Below are 17,129 nucleotides of genomic sequence, written 5' to 3'. Positions count from 1 at the left end.
GGAGCAGGACGTTGGGAGTGCATTACTTAGCTGGAGTTAGCGTGGGACAGAAGGTAGTGGATGGTTTTAACCCACCAAGTCTGACTATCAAGGGCAATGACCACTCTCCAACTGCTGCAGCCTCCACCAGGGTCAGTCTGTGGACAAGGGTGACAGGAAGCCCAGGAGGCAACAGACTAGCACAGCTCAGGAGAACTAAAAAGAAGCCACAGTGAGATCAAGAGAGGGTGAATGTGCTCCACTATCAAAGTATTACAGGCTGGGTTTGTTCATGCAACAAAACTTTGTTTTTTTGCAGCAAATGCATTAAAGTGACACTATCAAACATTTTATCGAACAAGTTTCTTATTGCTCTTCACAAAATGTCTATCAGTAGTACATATTGCTATTGTTTTTTCGCCAAAGCCTAGATTGAACATTAATCAATCAACTGTAGAAGTGTTGGTAGACTTTGTTACCCTTAGACAGAGCCAGACTAATCGTCATGCTGAGCCAAGCTGACCGTGTGGAGCTAGCCTGATCCAGCTTCATGCTGAATGGACTGACTTGAGAGTGGTATCCATCTTCTCAGCAAGAGTCCCACTGATGTCCAACTATTTCTTTAACGGAAAGCTCGTATTACAAACTGGAAGTTAGCATTTGAAACATAAGGACTATCGAGCTGCATTTAACAAACTCCAGGGTATCTGGAGCTTTACCCAACGTGGCTCCTGTAAGTCTCCTAAATTTCAATTGTAAAACTCTGGAGTACCCATTTGTTTTTCATAATGTATTAGAATAATACTGTAGTGAAACTAACTCAGCCTCCTGTCTTTAAATCCCAGAGGCACCCCTGGAGTTCCAGAATCAGACAACATTCTTCAGCCCCTTTGACATCGGCAAGTGGTACTGCTACACCCTGCTGGCGCTCGTCACTTTCACTCTTCCTGTGGGCATCCTGGGAAATGTGGCAGTGCTAATCAACTACTTCTGCTACAGAAAAGCCTCAAGTACCAGCAATGTTTTCTTGTTAAACCTGGCTCTGTGCGACTCAGCCTGGATCCTCACCCTGCCTTTCAGCCTCTACTTTGTCTTCAAGACGACATTACCCACAGACGTACAGGTCTTCTGTCAGTTCAAAAAGATCTCCTTCAACATCAACATATACGGCAGCATACTCTTCCTCACCCTCATCAGTTTCGACCGCTACATTGGGACAGTGCACCCCATCAGCTCCCTCCGCTGGTGGAACGTGGGTAAAGCCAAGCTGTGCTCGGTGTGCGCATGGGTCGCACTCATCGTGACCTCCATTCCTGACTTATTTGTAACGTTTGTTATCCGGCGCTCAGAAAACGTCACTGTGTGCATGGACCACATCAAGGGTCCGTTTCTCTACATCAAGACGTTCACCATTATCCGAACAGTACTAGGCTTCCTGCTACCATTCAGTGTCATGCTGACTTTTTACGTCATGACAGTTCGTGTTTTGAGGCGTCTCCCAAGAGGTAGCAGAACCAGAGGAGCCCAGCGAGCAGGAGGGAAGCCACTGCAGCTCATCACCGCTGCCATATTCGTCTTTGCGATCTCCTTTGTGCCTTACCACGTCATGGTCATCACTCTGGTGATCATGAGGATCTATAACCTGGTGACACCCTCTAACACCAATATCCTTTATGGCACCTATGAGTTTTTTGAAGCCATGTGTACTTTAAGCAGCTGCCTGGACCCACTGCTGTATATTGTGGCTGGTGAGCAGTTCCAGAAAAAGCTGCTAGCCTTTAAAAGAGACCGATACAGGAGGCTGTGCTGCAGAGCCAGCAGGAGGGTTGGGGTAATTAATGACTGAATCCAACGCATGAAGTTTTGGCAAGTTACTTTAAATGACCTTGGTTGTATCACTCCTACCTGTGTGCTAGTAGCAGATGTTAATGGTACATTTACCTTGGCCTAAAGTCTGTTGCTCTGTTCTGTTGAACAGAAACGAAAAAAGACACCACTGTGGCTGGCCAATTGTGATGCCTGCAACACCAAAGTAAAACCACATCAGTGCCTGTTTTACATTTTATTATAAAATTCAAAGTAGACTTGCCGTCATTAAACTTTTCCTTATCAAACAGTAATGATCAGCATTCAGCGCTGGTTTTATCTTTATCTGTGCTTTACAGCTGTACCTGTTCTAACTGAAGCTTCCAGAGCCCAACATTCAGATGTAGTTGTAACTGTCCAACAGACCAAAACCATGAAAACACCAAATCCTCAAAAGTATAAATCATACAGAATCTAAATCGCAACAGCTGCAATGATTTCACACAGGTAAAAATATGTCACAACATACCATTAAATGAAGCATTATGGAACAATAGAGATTCCCCAGTTTAGAAATCATATTTCTCTGACATAGAGGAAAATGCTTCTTTGGTACAGACACAACAGAAATCATTATTCTTATATTTTGGTGATGTGAAGATTACCATTCACACTCAAATCATGACTCATATCAACTTGTCAGTATAATTACTATATACAGCTGAAACCAGAAGTTTACATACATTGTATAAAAAGACACATAACACCACTGTCTGACATTGAATGTGACTAAACGTTTCCTGTTTTAGGTCAGGCAGGATTACCAAAATTATTTCTATTTGCTAAATTGCAGAATAACGAGAGTATTTTTTTAAAATTACTTTCTTCAAAGTCAGAAGTTTACATACACTAACATTACTATGCCTTCAAACTATTTGGGAAAGCCCAGATGATGATGTCATGGCTTTGGAAGCTTTTGACTGGTCAATTGACAACATTTGAGTTAATTGGAGGCACACCTGTGGATGTATTTTAAGGCACAACTCGGACACACTGCTTCCTTTTGTGACAACATGAGAAAATCTAAAGAAATCAGCCAAGATATCAGGAAGAAAATTGTAGACCACAAAAAAAAGGTTTTATGTATTTTTATACAGTGTATGTAAACTTTCAATTGTGTGTGTGTATATATATATATTGCATATCGTTTAGCCTCAGTATGCCAGTAAGCTGTGTTCCAATGTACTGATTTGTTCAATAACAAACAGGCAGGTGACAAATCAGTCAGAAAAAAACATGAAGAAAGGGTTACGGACATTTAATAAACGAGGCCACTTCCATACAAGGCACACGAAGTGGTTTCATCGGTATGAAAATAATGTGGTTAATATGTTATAGCCTTCACAGGCGTTCATATCTCCAGAATTTTAACGTCTTAAGATTTTGTCAAAATAAGCATCAAAGGTGTTCTAGCAGCTTAAGGTGGCCCAACACCATCCCTAACACAATTCATGCCATTTTTACCTGAAACTGTCATCCATTTATATACAGTGTGTGAAGTTAAGGTTTGACTTCTTTTTACCTCCTGTCACCTGCATCGCTACAGAAAAGCACAGATGAGTCCTGCTAATTATTTGCAGTGATGGTGGGAGTAATCCCTGATACAGTCTTATCATCTTCCTGTTCAAATATTTTTGACTGTTGGCCCGTGAACTGGACGCTGACAATGGAAAATGTGTTCAAAAAGAACAATGAAACAAATGAACACCTGCCCTTGAGAAACCTAAACACAGCTCATGTTTGGTCACACAACAAGTGATATCATTGTATCCCCAATTGATTCCAGGTAGTCCAACCTTTTCATCATAATCACTGCTCTGCATTCAAGTCATCCATTCACACACACTACGTGCACATTGATGCGCTTTCATCTATTTTAGGGTTCAGTTTCAGTATACAGCTCCTCTGTATCCTGCTTTGATTTCAAGCACCAGAACAACAATCATGCCCTCCTTCGGGATCCTAATGAGCATCCTCCCTAAAAGAAAACCAAGAGTGCAGAGAGCCTGAGCTTCATCTCTGTCTGGATCTTAGCCTGCATGTAAACCTTAGCATCCCCATTCATCACATCACGTCTTTGCTGGGCTGCAGCATCACTGCAGGCCAGGGTGGAGGGAGAGGGGGTTGTTGGTTGGAAATAGCCATGAGTATGGCGACTAGTGTCCCCAGAGCTGGACTGCTCTGTAAGTGAGAGTCTGGATAATAAATCAGAGGTGGGAAGTGACAACAGAACTCCCTCCGCAGGGAGATTGCAGCAAGAAAAGCCCAGACACAGAGAGCTGGCTACTGGGTCACTGTAATACTGTACCTGTTCCAGTAAGCGGCTTAGTAGATCATTTCATTTTGTTATTTATGGCTTGGCTCCAGACCAAAGGAGTCATACATTTCAAGTAAATAAGCAATTTTCTTTTGGCTGGTTTCCTTTGTTTGCTAGCCCTTGTCATTATTGCTCTGTGTCTTTGTCTTCCTGTCCGCTGTGCATACACTTGTCTGATCCATCCTTGATTATGGGTCTGAGACAATGAAAAATGATCTGCAGGTATATAAAATATTTCAGAACAATTTTAAGGTTCTGCTTTGTTTAAAGCCAAATGGCACTTCACGCGACATTAGTTGATATTTTGACCACTTGGGGGCAGCATAACAAGCTGCAAACACCACAGTCAGATGTCATCCATCACCTTAAGAAAGTGGTAACGTGAGCTTACGAGAAAACATTTGAAAATGTCCTCATCTAGCAGACACTGAGCACCAATAGTGCATATCTTTGTCCATCATATCCTGAGGAAATAGTCTGTGTTGTATTTTGAGCCGCTACGTGCTCAACTGTAACAAAAGCTTTTCGCTAATTTAGTGACTGCCGTTATGTGCACGTAGAGCACAGTGAGTCTACCGGAGTGTCATTGTTGATGCGAGTGCTGGGATGGACCCAAGCAGTAAAGTTGAAGGCTGTAAATCAAAACAATCAGCTCAGAGACACTAAAACCTGGAGGGGAACTGCAATAATCATTCTCTGCACCTCTCGGGGCAACGTCTATATCCTAAAGCTCAAGGTGACATATTCAGAGTTGTGTCATTCATGATCACAACAGGCTTCCCACAAGAAAGATGGTATCACTATACAGCAATTCTGCGACACTCAGTGCCTTGCAAGACAATAAACTATGATACAACACGACATCTGACAAAAAAGCAGAAATGATGCTGAGCTCTGGTGCCAGTGTGTGCAGTGTCACTATTAATGCATTTTATTAATATGCCAATTAATTTCATTATCTCTCTGATTTGCTTTGCCCTGCTGTTTGACATTTTACTATTTCTTCAGCACAAGTTAATTAACTTCTGTTCATTTCATTTCTAAATAGCCAGTGTATCAATCACAAAACAAAGTGATACGATATTGTCCATATCGACATTTGATCCCACCCTGACTTTAAAGTGTTCATTTTGTTGACATCCCTTAGCAGGAACATGTTAATTTTACTTACAGTGAAAACAAACCTTTAACTTGATTGGTGCATTTAACAATCCATAATTATTAATATAGCTATTGCGGAATGACATCCCGATAATAAATTGTCAGGAAAGCAGTTTCAGCACTAGCATGAACAGATGCAGAGACATTAATTCACCCTCGACTGCAACACATCCTCTCAGAGACAAACACGCACGGACAATGAAATATCCCATAGTCACGCACGCACACGCACACACGTACACGCACACACAATGCACAAAGCCTCCTATCTTGCTAACCCACACATTCACTCCTACAAACACAGTCACTCCACTTTGACCCGCAGCCACACAGGGCTGTACATAAGCCATCTCAGCCTTTGCTTGCCACAGTAACAACATATGACAGAACCCAGATGGCATCCTGCAGGCTACAATCATCAAGACCAGAGAGAGAGAGAGGGAGGGAGAGAGGGAGGGCAGAATGGAGAGGCACTCCAGCAACAGAGCAACCACGCCATACCTCACACTAACACACATATGCACAAAGCTCACCACAACATCCAATAGTCTTAACAGGTCTGTGATCAGCAGAAGCGGGTTTTCACGTTACTGTCACCTTCTCCGGTGCATCTGAAGTCTCAAATCACTTATCCGAGCAGAGAAAAGCGGTCAGGGGTGTATTGAATGTAAGCGTCCATAATAACATGCAAATCAGGGTCTAATCCGGTTAGGACAGCGCTCCACATGACTCGAAATTACCCTTCAATTTACCTTTTAGAATTCGCAAAGCCTTGGAGAGGGAGCGAGAGAGAGAGAGAGAGAGAGAGAGAGTGAGGTGAATACATTATGTTAATTTGGGGACTTAGGTAGCATGAGGGAGTGAAATGAGAAGCAGTTACACGTTTGACATTATGGAGATGGGAAGTGAGAGTCATTTGCTACAAAGGTAGGTCTAAGATATAAAGATTTAATGCCGTGATGCTGCATCACTGTGGGAAGAAAACCTGTGTATGAGGCAGTTGTTATAAATATTACATAACTTGATGCTGAAAGCTGTTTTATTTGACTGAACTGATGGTTCAGTTTGGTACAAAGCAAAAATACCTGCTTTTTCACAAAAAATGGCACCACAATAAGACTAAAAACATAAGAATTTAGTGGATAACCATTTGAATCCTGAGCAGTTTCTGCCTGTTTTGTCAAGTTGTTAGTTTTTTTGTGTTTTGTTTTGTTTTTTTGCTACTGTCACATTTTTCCTCATTGTGGGTTCAGTTTCCACAACAATAAACAGTCGCCCACCTCTATGGAAACTTGACAACCATGGTTAGAAGTAAACACAACCTAAATATGTTTTCCATGCAATATAAAAAGGTTATAATGTCATAAAGCATTAAAAATTAACGTTGAATTTCTTTGACGACCTATTTTAAAAGTTTTTTTTTAAAAATGGAATCAACGTGCAACATTTTCCCAAGCGTCTCTAAAATGACGACTCTACTTACGACACATATTTACTACTTAGATTTTTAATTTCTCTCCATACTTGTCTTCTATCTACTCTGGGTAATCACTGAATTTCTTTCACATAACTGTTCGTCACAGCTGAGCCACTAATGGATTCCTAGCTAGTACTGAAGAGCACAGCATTTTTAGTTTTCACAGAATGTGATGCAAATTATTACATTTTGGTGAATTGTTAAATGAGACCTACAATAAAATGATTTAAATGTAATAATAATTTCAAGCTTAGATATGATGACAGTCGGAAAGTTGAGAATATGAAGATTCTTTCTTTCTTTTCCATTCTACAGTTTCAGACTCTGATATATGGTGTGATTTGGGCTATTTTATAAAGACAACATGCACATCGAGCCCACCAGCAGGCTTTGGGGTTCAGAGGGTTGATTAAAGGGTTTTAGAGGTGCTGTTAGGTTTTTGTTTGTTATTTTTTTACTCTCAACCAGAGTCTGGTCAGCTGTTTCCTGTGTTTATACTGATCTAAGTGAACCATCTGCAATAATTAGTCTAAAATTTAACAATCACTTGTGAGTGGTATCAATCATCTCATCTACATTTCAGCATGAAAGCAAAAATGCACATTTGCTAAAATATCTTTAAGGTGCTACACAAGTTAGATATGGTTTTCAGTTTTCTTCATCTATAGTAAATCTTCTGCACTCAGCTAGTTTCTTCCTTAAAGTGCTTTAAAATGTTTCTCATTTATCCATTTACACACCAATAGCAGTACAATTGCCATTAAGAGCAGCTTGAGCTTCGTTGTCTTGCCCAAAGACACCTCAGCAGGTGAAGGGGCCGAGGATTGAACCACCAACGCAGGGATTAGTGAACAACCTGCTCTACCACCTGAGCTACAGCCACCCAAAATCTCCACTTTTCTATCTCCACATCCTTCAAGCTGTAGTGCTCAAATTGTGTTGACAGCTGAGGTGTCAGCACCCTTCAGTGTCACCTCCCCTACACTAAGGAATAAACTGATATTATCCAGCAAAATGTAGGACTTTTTCAAATTTTTCCAAAAAAATCCATCACTGCTTTTTAGTTTTCTGAGTCTGAGTGAGTGCATATTTGTGTTTGTGCAGGAGAAAGTGGTGTTTTTACTGATGAAATATTGACTGTCTTACAGCCTCACTCTCAGATTCAGAAGAATTTTTAATACAACTCTCATGTGGTACAATTAAATGGTGTTTACATGCAAGAACATTGATTAAAAGTGACAGAGTAACACATATTTTTCTTCAAAATCTTGTTTACTAATCCTATTTAGGTGAAAATAGCTGCAACCTCCTGCCAAGTACTTGACCATGATTGGCACAAAGATGTCTTAAAATTCAGAAAGATGCCTTCATCTGATCCATGGCTGGATGTAACCAAACCAACACTGAAACTGAAATAGACAGCTCACAAACCCAGTGTGACCTAAGATTTAATACAAATGCATAATGACAGCCAGTCTTCCTCTGAATGACCAGAAGTCATTGGCTACCACCCACTCGATTAGAGAGCACACATAGCCTTGAGTGGCTGAACAGAGCAGCATAGGTTGTTCCTTGAACCTCAAATGTAGTCTTAAATCTGTCACAAGTTGTTCATCATGGAGACTTTATTTATTTTCCTCACACAGGGGCAAAGGGAAAACAATGTGGTGTACTTCTGCCTATCCTATAGAGCAACAGGACTAAATCACATTACAGAGATACTGCTATGCAGCAACTGATTTTGTGTGGGGTTTTTTTGGGAGGGGGGGAATTGCATATTGTGGCTGAAAGCAGGAGGAGGAGGAGGAGTAATTTACAGCAAAATGTGCAGATTTTTCTAAGCCATCATAAATGATAAATGATGCGGAGGATGTGTCACCTCTGAAAAACAATGTCGGCTTCAGGTTTGCAACAAATATATATAAAGTTAACCCTGCATTTGCAGACAGCACAAGTCTGTAGATGCTACAGTTTCCTAATGTGACTACTGCCGCAGTTTGTGACTCTAAAGTGCCTTTTTCAAAGAAATTCAAACCCACATGGACTGTTTCCACCCAGAGGTTTTCCCACTGCCTACCTACATATCAGTGTAACAGATAGAGATCTGCAGTGCTTTAGTGGAGACATCATATTGTGTAGCATGTGGGCCTGTGTGACAGATCTATAATAGATGATAGATTTTACAGTGGGCCTGGTTGTATAGTGCAGATCTTGTGCCCTACCTGGGTTTGTGATTACATAACCGCTCTGCTGAAATGTTGTGCAGGACACATCCTGCCTCTCCAACTCACAACATCAGCCTCCCTCTCTCTCTCTCTCTCTATCTCTATCTCTTTCAGTGTACGTTCGCTCCGTCTCTCCTTTCTCGCACTCTCAGCTCTCACAGTACAAACACAGCCACACCGACCTGTTCACTGACACATACTCAAACACGCATTCACGCATGTACACACAAAATATCTTCGCTCTCTCACACTTACAAACACACACGCCCACGCACAGAGGCACAAACCATCTGCTCGCAGGCTTGTTGAAGTCCATTAGTCGTACCTGGCTGCAGGATGAGCTGCACTCTTGCCGTCCTCCTGAACCACATACACCGGGTCTCAGTGTAGAACCTGACTGAGAGCTGACAGAAGTGCATGTGATGAAGCACCTACTTTACTATTATGAGTCATGCAAATGAGAAAATGCTGGTGCAGTAATACATTAAACTTCTAAGGCTTACACTGTATCAGTGAAAAAAAAGACGTGCTCCGTTTTTGCCAAGTCGGGCATTAAAATGATGCACGCAAATGCAAATTACAAAAAAACAGTTCCTCTCCGAGCTCTGCTGGGACTTGTCATGCATATAGTTATGGTTCTATTTGTTTTGAGTTATTAGACTCTCTGCACAACAACTCTCTGTCCTGGTTGCTTTGCATAAGTTAGAGGCCTCATGATGAAAGGTATGCATCAGAACTACTTCCTACTGAAGAAATAAGAAGGAACTCTGGAAAGAAAAGTTGTTGTACAATTTTTTTATGCTGTCTTGAACTACAGATTTTTCCATAAATAAAATTCTGTTTACCTGACTCTATAGAAAGGCAAAACTTGTATTTGTTGAAGTATGGTTTAAACCAAACAGATACAGTGTGTTATGAATATGATTTAGAGGTGCTTTTAGGGGGAATGTGGTAGACGGACAAAGCTAAACTAACCAGCCAATGGTTTTAGCTGTATATGTATGGAACAGATACAAGACTGGTATTGCTCTTTTCTATTCTAAATTCAACTCTCAATACCTTTCCTGAAATATCAAACCAAAATCATCCCTGTGGCTAGATAACACTATAGGCCATGTCAGCCAGCTGGTAGAGTTTATCTTTTTTTGATCATGGGAATGTTAATACGACGTTACGTTTGGATATCAAGACAATGTAGGCAGCTCTACCTTATCTGTATAAAAAATGACAACCTATTGAATTTGAAGGCTCGTATTATTTAAAGCATATCAAATTCTAATCTGAGAATTCTCCGAGGACTCCGTCAGCACACATGATCAAGCAGGCTAATGTGTGGCCTTGACCCAGAGAAAGACAAACACTGTCACAGATCTCAAGCAGGGAAACACTCAATTCAATTAAACGACTGAAACTTGAGAATAGCTGGTATTATTAGATCTACTAACAGTCCACTATGGACAGAAAAGCCATATTCCTCACAGTCCACTTCCCCCTCTTAGCAGCAATTCTGAATTTGCAGAAAGTATCATGTCACCATGCACGCTTGCCTTTCTATTTATACTCAGAGAAGATCACTCGGTGCTCCCTTTACCACTCTGTGCCCTCCAATTATGGGCATTAATGGTTCATCCTAAGAAGACGTACCAGGGTGGCCAGTAATATCCGGTACTAAGTGAGTAGGAAATTAAATATGTGCGTTCATTAGGAAGCACAACCAACTGCTGTGCAGCTTAAACAAGTGAAGGGCTGATGAGACTGGCCTTTGTGGGGTAGGGAGTGAAACAGAGGTAGTCAAGCTGGCAACAGTGGGGCAGGAAGAAAACGTCTGAGGTCATAAGAAGAGATGAGAAAAATGGCAAGTGGGTGAAAAAGAAGAGGAAATGTATCATGGAGGTGAAGGAAGTAGGCGGTGTGAGTACTGATTAAAATATGTAGCATATGGAAGTGATGGATGTGGCGCTGCACAGGTTCTCGACCTGTCATATAACATGTCGGCAGGGAAAGCATGAGGTAATTAATAACTTTAATAAATGATAGATTCCATGTAGGTGTATCAGAGTCTTCATATTGCATATTATATATCACACTGACATGGCTGGCCACTTTAAACGTCACACATTTTGACTCATCATTGCAGAGAAAGCAGTGACTCTGTGCTTGTCTAAATTCCCTGTAAGACACAAACAATCCCCTCGACACACCTAAATGTAATTTTATGCATCAAAGTCTGTTTACAGGTCTTGGGGACAACTACTGCATCTGAGCAAAAAAAGCTATATGAAGCCTTTTGTGGCTCCAGAGGGAGCTGCAGAAAGTCTAAAAAATGTCACAGTCAGCATTGGCTGTGGCTGAAGAGTGTACGTGTGAAGATGAAAAAACAGCTCGGGCCTCCATTACTAACATACTGGAATCACCAGACATCAATGTAGTGACAACATGCTAAAAACCACGATGTGCAAAAAAAAGCTTTAATCACTTATCCTCACCATTTAACTTACGTGTGCATATCTCGAGTGTTGATTTCTCTCTCTTGTTTCAGTTATGTTTTATTGGTTTTGGTGAAGAAGCTCTCCTATGTTGTTTTCCCTGACATCAGAATTTCACAGTGCAAAAACAACAAAGCAGCAATATCCAGGAAAACACCACCTCATAGTTAAGGATTTCACTTTCTATTTCAATGGAATCAATGCTTCAACCACAGGCACATATGCAGCAACATTTTAAATTCGATCATTTAGTTAGTTTTGACAATATCTAATAGGGCAGTTTTTTGCAGCTTTACTATGCTGTGAGCTTTATCTAGCTTAACAACTGCCCATTTTAGAACATATAGTAAACGTTGATCAGCCACAACATTGTAGAAAGTGTAGAAAATTCATCATCTCGTGACCATACATGCATGTTCTGCTGGGAACCCTTGGGTCCTGCATTCATGTGGACATTCCTCAACCACCCAAACATGTTGCAGACCAACCACAACCTCTTTGTGAAACCGACGTTCCCTAGCAGGACAATACGCCCTACTAAACTGCAAAAACTGCTCCAGATTGTTGACCCAGTCCACAAACTCCCCAGATCTCAGCCTGATGGAGCATCAAAAGCCTGATCAACAGAGGCCCCACCCTAGAAAACACAGAACCCAAATGATCTGCTGCCATCATCCCAGACACCAGAAAACACCGCAGAGAGGCAGCTTGTATCTATGGCCTACACAATATTTGTCTTTTATCTTCAAACCACTACCGGATGTCATGTTTGGAATGTTGGTGGCAGGTTTTGATGAGGAAGAAAAAAAATTTTAAAAAGCCCATACCTCTGGTTCTGTTTTTTTTTTTTTTTTTTGTGGCTGCCCACTATGAATCTACTGCAGCAGAGCAACACTGAATCTGCTCAGTGCTCTTCTAATGCTATCATTTACGTGTGCTGGTGAGGCATGTGCCTGTGGTAAACATTAATCTGTTGAGTAGTTCTGAGTGTGATAACAACACAAAATACTTCTACATACATACTGACCCAGATCTAATGATATTGAGAAGAAGGGAGTGCAGATACAAAGATGACAACTGACGGTGGAGATATAAAATAATCTTTTTAATTACTCGCAAAAGAAAAATGGTGGATGAGTGTAAAAGGTGCTTCTCGCTGATGAATAGCCACAACAAGAATGACCCAGGAGGAAGTTTCCCTCCCATAGCAGAGCCATTACTCTGCACATTCCACTGCATTATAGTGCGCATGACTTACCAAAGAGCTGGCGGTGGAATATAAACTTCCCGGCTAACAGGCCAGTGATAATGGCCAGTATCCAGCATATTACTTTCAGGATGTTCCACCCGAGGCCCGGGTACTTGTTGAAAAGGAAGGAGAAGCAGTTGCCCACCACGATCATATGGGCCTCCGTCTGACTGTGGGAGACGGGGTCCTCGGCGAAGATGAGGAAGTTGAAGAACGTGACGAGGTATGCCACGATGAGACGTGACCACGGGTGCTGAAAATAGTAGCGAAAACGGGCATCTATTTCCATCCTGCTGAGCCCCCCAGCCACGCTACACCTGAGAGTCAGAGGGGGGAAAAAAGAGAGAGAGAGAGGGGAAAGTGCTTCTTTCAGTCAGATTACATTACACTCAAATCAGCAGGGCAGATTAGAGTGAAAACATCCCTTAGACTCAGATTAGTGGTAGGAATATCACCGGGGTTTGCTGTGGATTGGGATTATGCTCAGTTCAGACAAACTCTGACTGTAAGCAGCACACGTGTGGACACAAAAATGTACCATTGATGTTAAGATCATCACATAAACATGACACAAAGTCCTGATCTGACTTCTGAGCAGCTTGAAAACAAGTTGGTGAAAGTTGATTTATCAAGTTCACAGTTAACAACAAACTTTCCTCAAGAGTCACTGAAACAAGTGTCATACCTGGATGAGGTGGAATCTTGAAATGCTAGAACTCTATAAGCTTTGAATCGCTGGCTTTTAAAGGCTTATCCCCCCCTCAGCCTGTCTGCTCTGTGTTCCCCTCCAAAAAAAAAAATAAAACTGTGGCAGCATTACGTCGAGGCTTTGCTCAGGAACACCTGCCAAGAAGCGCTTGAGTAACTTCCCGACATGTCCGCCCCTCTGTATTTTTTTTTTTTTTTTAAAGTCCACAATTACTATTCACCCATGAACTCAGCTCTGAATGGCTTCGCGGCAGTTCTCCGACTGAACTTCCCAAACACAGTTCCCCTGCTCTGACACAGTTTCCTAAAAATACACCACAGTGCTAATTTGGATTGATGGAATGGCTTCAGAAATAGAGCTGCCACAGTGGGAACACCCATGTGGATATTCAATTTCACCAGCATCATGTTTGTCTTTTTCATACTGAGCTGATCAGTGCAGTACCAGAGGCTCATCCAGGTAACATGCACAACTCTCTCTTCCGTCCCTCCTTCCTGAGCATGAGGAGGGAGGGGTCACTGTGAGAGGGGACCTGAGGCCAGCAGAGTCCCTGAGTGGGAGAACATGCAAACAAGAGCACAGCAGCTTTAGACATGCAATATGGTAGTGGGCTGTGAGGGTGGAAATGCAGTAAAAACTACATTTGATGTTTCAAGATTTGCATTAATCATCCTCCTGCAGGGTGCATCATGCAAACTCCCTCTGAACCATAAAAAATACATTTGGACTGACTGGATGCAAACTAAGTGCAACATTGAATGGCCCCTTCAATTCGTGCCAGATCTGGCAACCTCTGAATGGACTACCGTGCAAAGAGCAGAGGTCTGTGACCACACACACACACACATCCCCTGTAATGTCACAACAGTGATGACGCCAAATGTCACATCGCCGACCCCACATATCTCCCAGATAACACAACAAGCTTGACCGGAATGATCCGATTACACAACTTAAATGTCGGTGCACCCAGCGAGAGATGCGGGACGGCCCGGAAAATTTCGTGCAAACTCCTACCTGGCTGCACGGCGGTGTCATGCGTGCGTGTGCGGCAGACGAGCATCACCGTGAACGCACCTGCTCCACGCCGTGTTTCCTCTTCAGTCGACGGCCAGGACGACGAGCCCCGCTCCCGCGCAGCTCTCCTGCCTCATCCAGCCGACGGCGGCGCTCTAAAGCATCCCGAGATGATACGAGAGGGTTGTAGAGGGATTATCCATGCGACCTGTTGTTGTTGGACGACAGAGGCACCCCCACATCCTCTGCCATTGTGCCGGAGCGTCCATGCGCCGGGCGGGCTAGCTCAAGCCGGGCGGTGCTTCGCCTTGCGAGGTCCTCCGCCTGAGCGCGGTGCCGGTCTGTGCGGGGATGTTGGCGGGACGCTCCTGCGGCTGCTGTGGAGTGGATGGAGAGATGTGGGTCCACGCAGCGCACACAGCATCAGTGCAACGCAATGGAGACAACACGTTGATTGAGCGGCGTCAAGTCGGAATCGGTGCACGGATGCGGCTTCTGCTCGCTGCTTTCAAAATAAAAGCAGGCGACACGACTTCGTTTCAGTCACGATCTAAAACACTTCAACTAGACTAAAGGAGAAATCTGTATAGATATCTGTATATATGTATCTGTGTGTTTGTGTAGATATTTACAAAGCTTTTCAACAAGCAGTCCCTTTTCTGATAACATTTTTTTATGCATACTTCAAATTAAAGTCAGGGGATCCCGATAGGGGACAATAACTAGAAGCTCCTTGGGGAGTGGCAGACTGAACCAGTCTGGTGTTTTCTTTGCTACTGAGGTCTGTGATGCCATGATGGCAAGATCTAAAGAGCTTGTGAAGTTGTGCATGCCTGAGTCTGGCAGGGGAATTAAAACAACAAACAAAAACCTCCAAATTATTTAAAATTTCATCATTCACCTGTGAGGAAAATCATCTACACAGAATCAGAATCAGCTTTAATGGCCAAGTACGTACACAACATACAAGGAATTTGGTTTCGGCTGTTGGTGTCGCCCTGGGAGTTTGCACGAATAATAGAAATAGGAAAATTAAAAAATTAAATAAAATAAAGTAAAATAACTAAAGAAAGAAAAGAATAAAATACAATAAATATCAATAAAAAATAAAACAAGATAATAAGACAAATATATACAAGAATTTACACATCTAGTAGAAAAAGGTATATTTACTTTAGTGCATAGATTTCAAATGACTATGATAATGCTTCCCCAAAAATGTACTGTTTCCTTCAACAGAATCCGAAAGTGTCATCATGGGAGCTGCAGGTAAGTCTTGCAACTCTTAGTGTGCATGTGACTATAAATACAAAACATGCATGTCAGGAAAGAGACTTTGCATCCATCCATTTGCTATACCTGCTTGAACCTGTGAGGGCACCAGAGCCTTTCCCAGCTGATACTGTGTGAAGGGCAGGAAACTCCATGGACGGGTCATCAGTCTGCCATGTGGTTAAAACACAGACCATGCACACTCACAGTCATTGCCAATGTAGAAATAGTCAACCATGCATGGACCTGAATAAAACTCAGACAACATGCCAGTTTCACTTAGAAAGGCGTTCAACCAGGAGATTCAAACCCAGGACCTTCTCACTGTGAGCTGACAGTGCCGGCCACACTGCCCAGAAAAAAGTTTAAAAAGACATAACAGTTAAAGAGCTGACCTTTTGGAATTATGTGCACTAAACAGACGAAGCATAGAGTTTTTCTGCCACACTAACAGTCAATAACATATCTGTACCAAGCCAAAGACAGCTTTTCAGGTGAAGACCTTCACAAGCATGGTGGAGGAAATGTTGCCTCAGTCACTGATCCAACCATGAATTCTGCACATCATATTTGAAAATAATATGAGGCCACATGTACAAAACTTAAAGTCTGCTGATTGAACAGAGTTTAATGAATAATGTGCTTTATTTAAAAAAAAAAAATTTAAATAGCATAGGACGCACTTTATTTTGGAGAGGGGATTACTTTGTTTCCGGCATGACGTTGACGGTGTGTGTGTGTCGGACTTGACGCAGAGCTGAGATTCCCTCTGGTGACGGGATGATTTTGCTGCCATAAAATTTATTCATTTATTTATTTATTTAACGAGGAGGAGGGACACGAGACAGGAAACCCGGTGGCTTCCAGATGTTGCCGGATTTCACGCCAAATAGGATCTGCCGCAGTGAGAGGCGCAAATCTGGCCGTTATCACAGATCAGAGACCTAAATCAAAATGGGGAAATAAAAGATGACTGAATGAATTAATCTTGATCCAACTGAGAAGCTATAGTTAAATAGAATCATATTTTGGCATCAGTCAGCACTTATAGATAACACACTGGAACAATTCTGAAACTAGGTAGTCTACTGCTCACAGAAAATGTTCATAATGTTTTTTTGGTTTGTTAAACTTCTACCACATGTCATAAAAATACCATTAAGAATGTCCAATACTTAAATCATAAATATTATGATGCATACAAAAAACAATATTCAACTCATTTCTTTTTTTCCTTTCCTCTCTTTAAGGACTCTCTCATGTCTCCTTTAAGTTCTTGTTCAATAAAGGCCACAGAAAGGCCAGAAAACCAACCGGTACTCCCATGATGGAGTAAACTGTATCAGTTAGTTTTAGGTGATTTAATTTAAC

At 42.0% G+C, this 17,129-nt stretch overlaps 2 protein-coding genes across 2 annotated transcripts in view; one reads left to right on the top strand and one right to left on the bottom strand.

The window, feature by feature from the left end:
• The window catches only part of LOC103353255 (P2Y purinoceptor 1-like), a 6,280-nt gene extending 4,455 nt beyond the window's left edge, over nt 1-1,825 (top strand). The window contains exon 2 of the mRNA XM_008276133.1: nt 825-1,825. Within this exon, the coding sequence (XP_008274355.1) occupies nt 825-1,825 (1,001 nt within the window). The remainder of the gene's footprint in view (nt 1-824) is intronic.
• The window catches only part of tmem117 (transmembrane protein 117), a 48,269-nt gene extending 33,242 nt beyond the window's left edge, over nt 1-15,027 (bottom strand). The window contains exons 1-2 of the mRNA XM_008276111.1: nt 14,547-15,027; nt 12,770-13,077 (exon numbers count right to left, since the gene is read on the bottom strand). Coding sequence (XP_008274333.1) covers nt 12,770-13,049 — 280 coding nt within the window. The 5' untranslated portion in view covers nt 13,050-13,077; nt 14,547-15,027. The remainder of the gene's footprint in view (nt 1-12,769; nt 13,078-14,546) is intronic.
• Between the last annotated feature and the right edge of the window lie 2,102 nt (nt 15,028-17,129).

Source organism: Stegastes partitus, unplaced genomic scaffold, assembly GCF_000690725.1.
Source record: "Stegastes partitus isolate 25-593 unplaced genomic scaffold, Stegastes_partitus-1.0.2 Scaffold65, whole genome shotgun sequence".
Lineage (NCBI taxonomy): Eukaryota > Metazoa > Chordata > Actinopteri > Pomacentridae > Stegastes > Stegastes partitus.
This window is presented reverse-complemented; position numbering and strand designations above follow the sequence as displayed.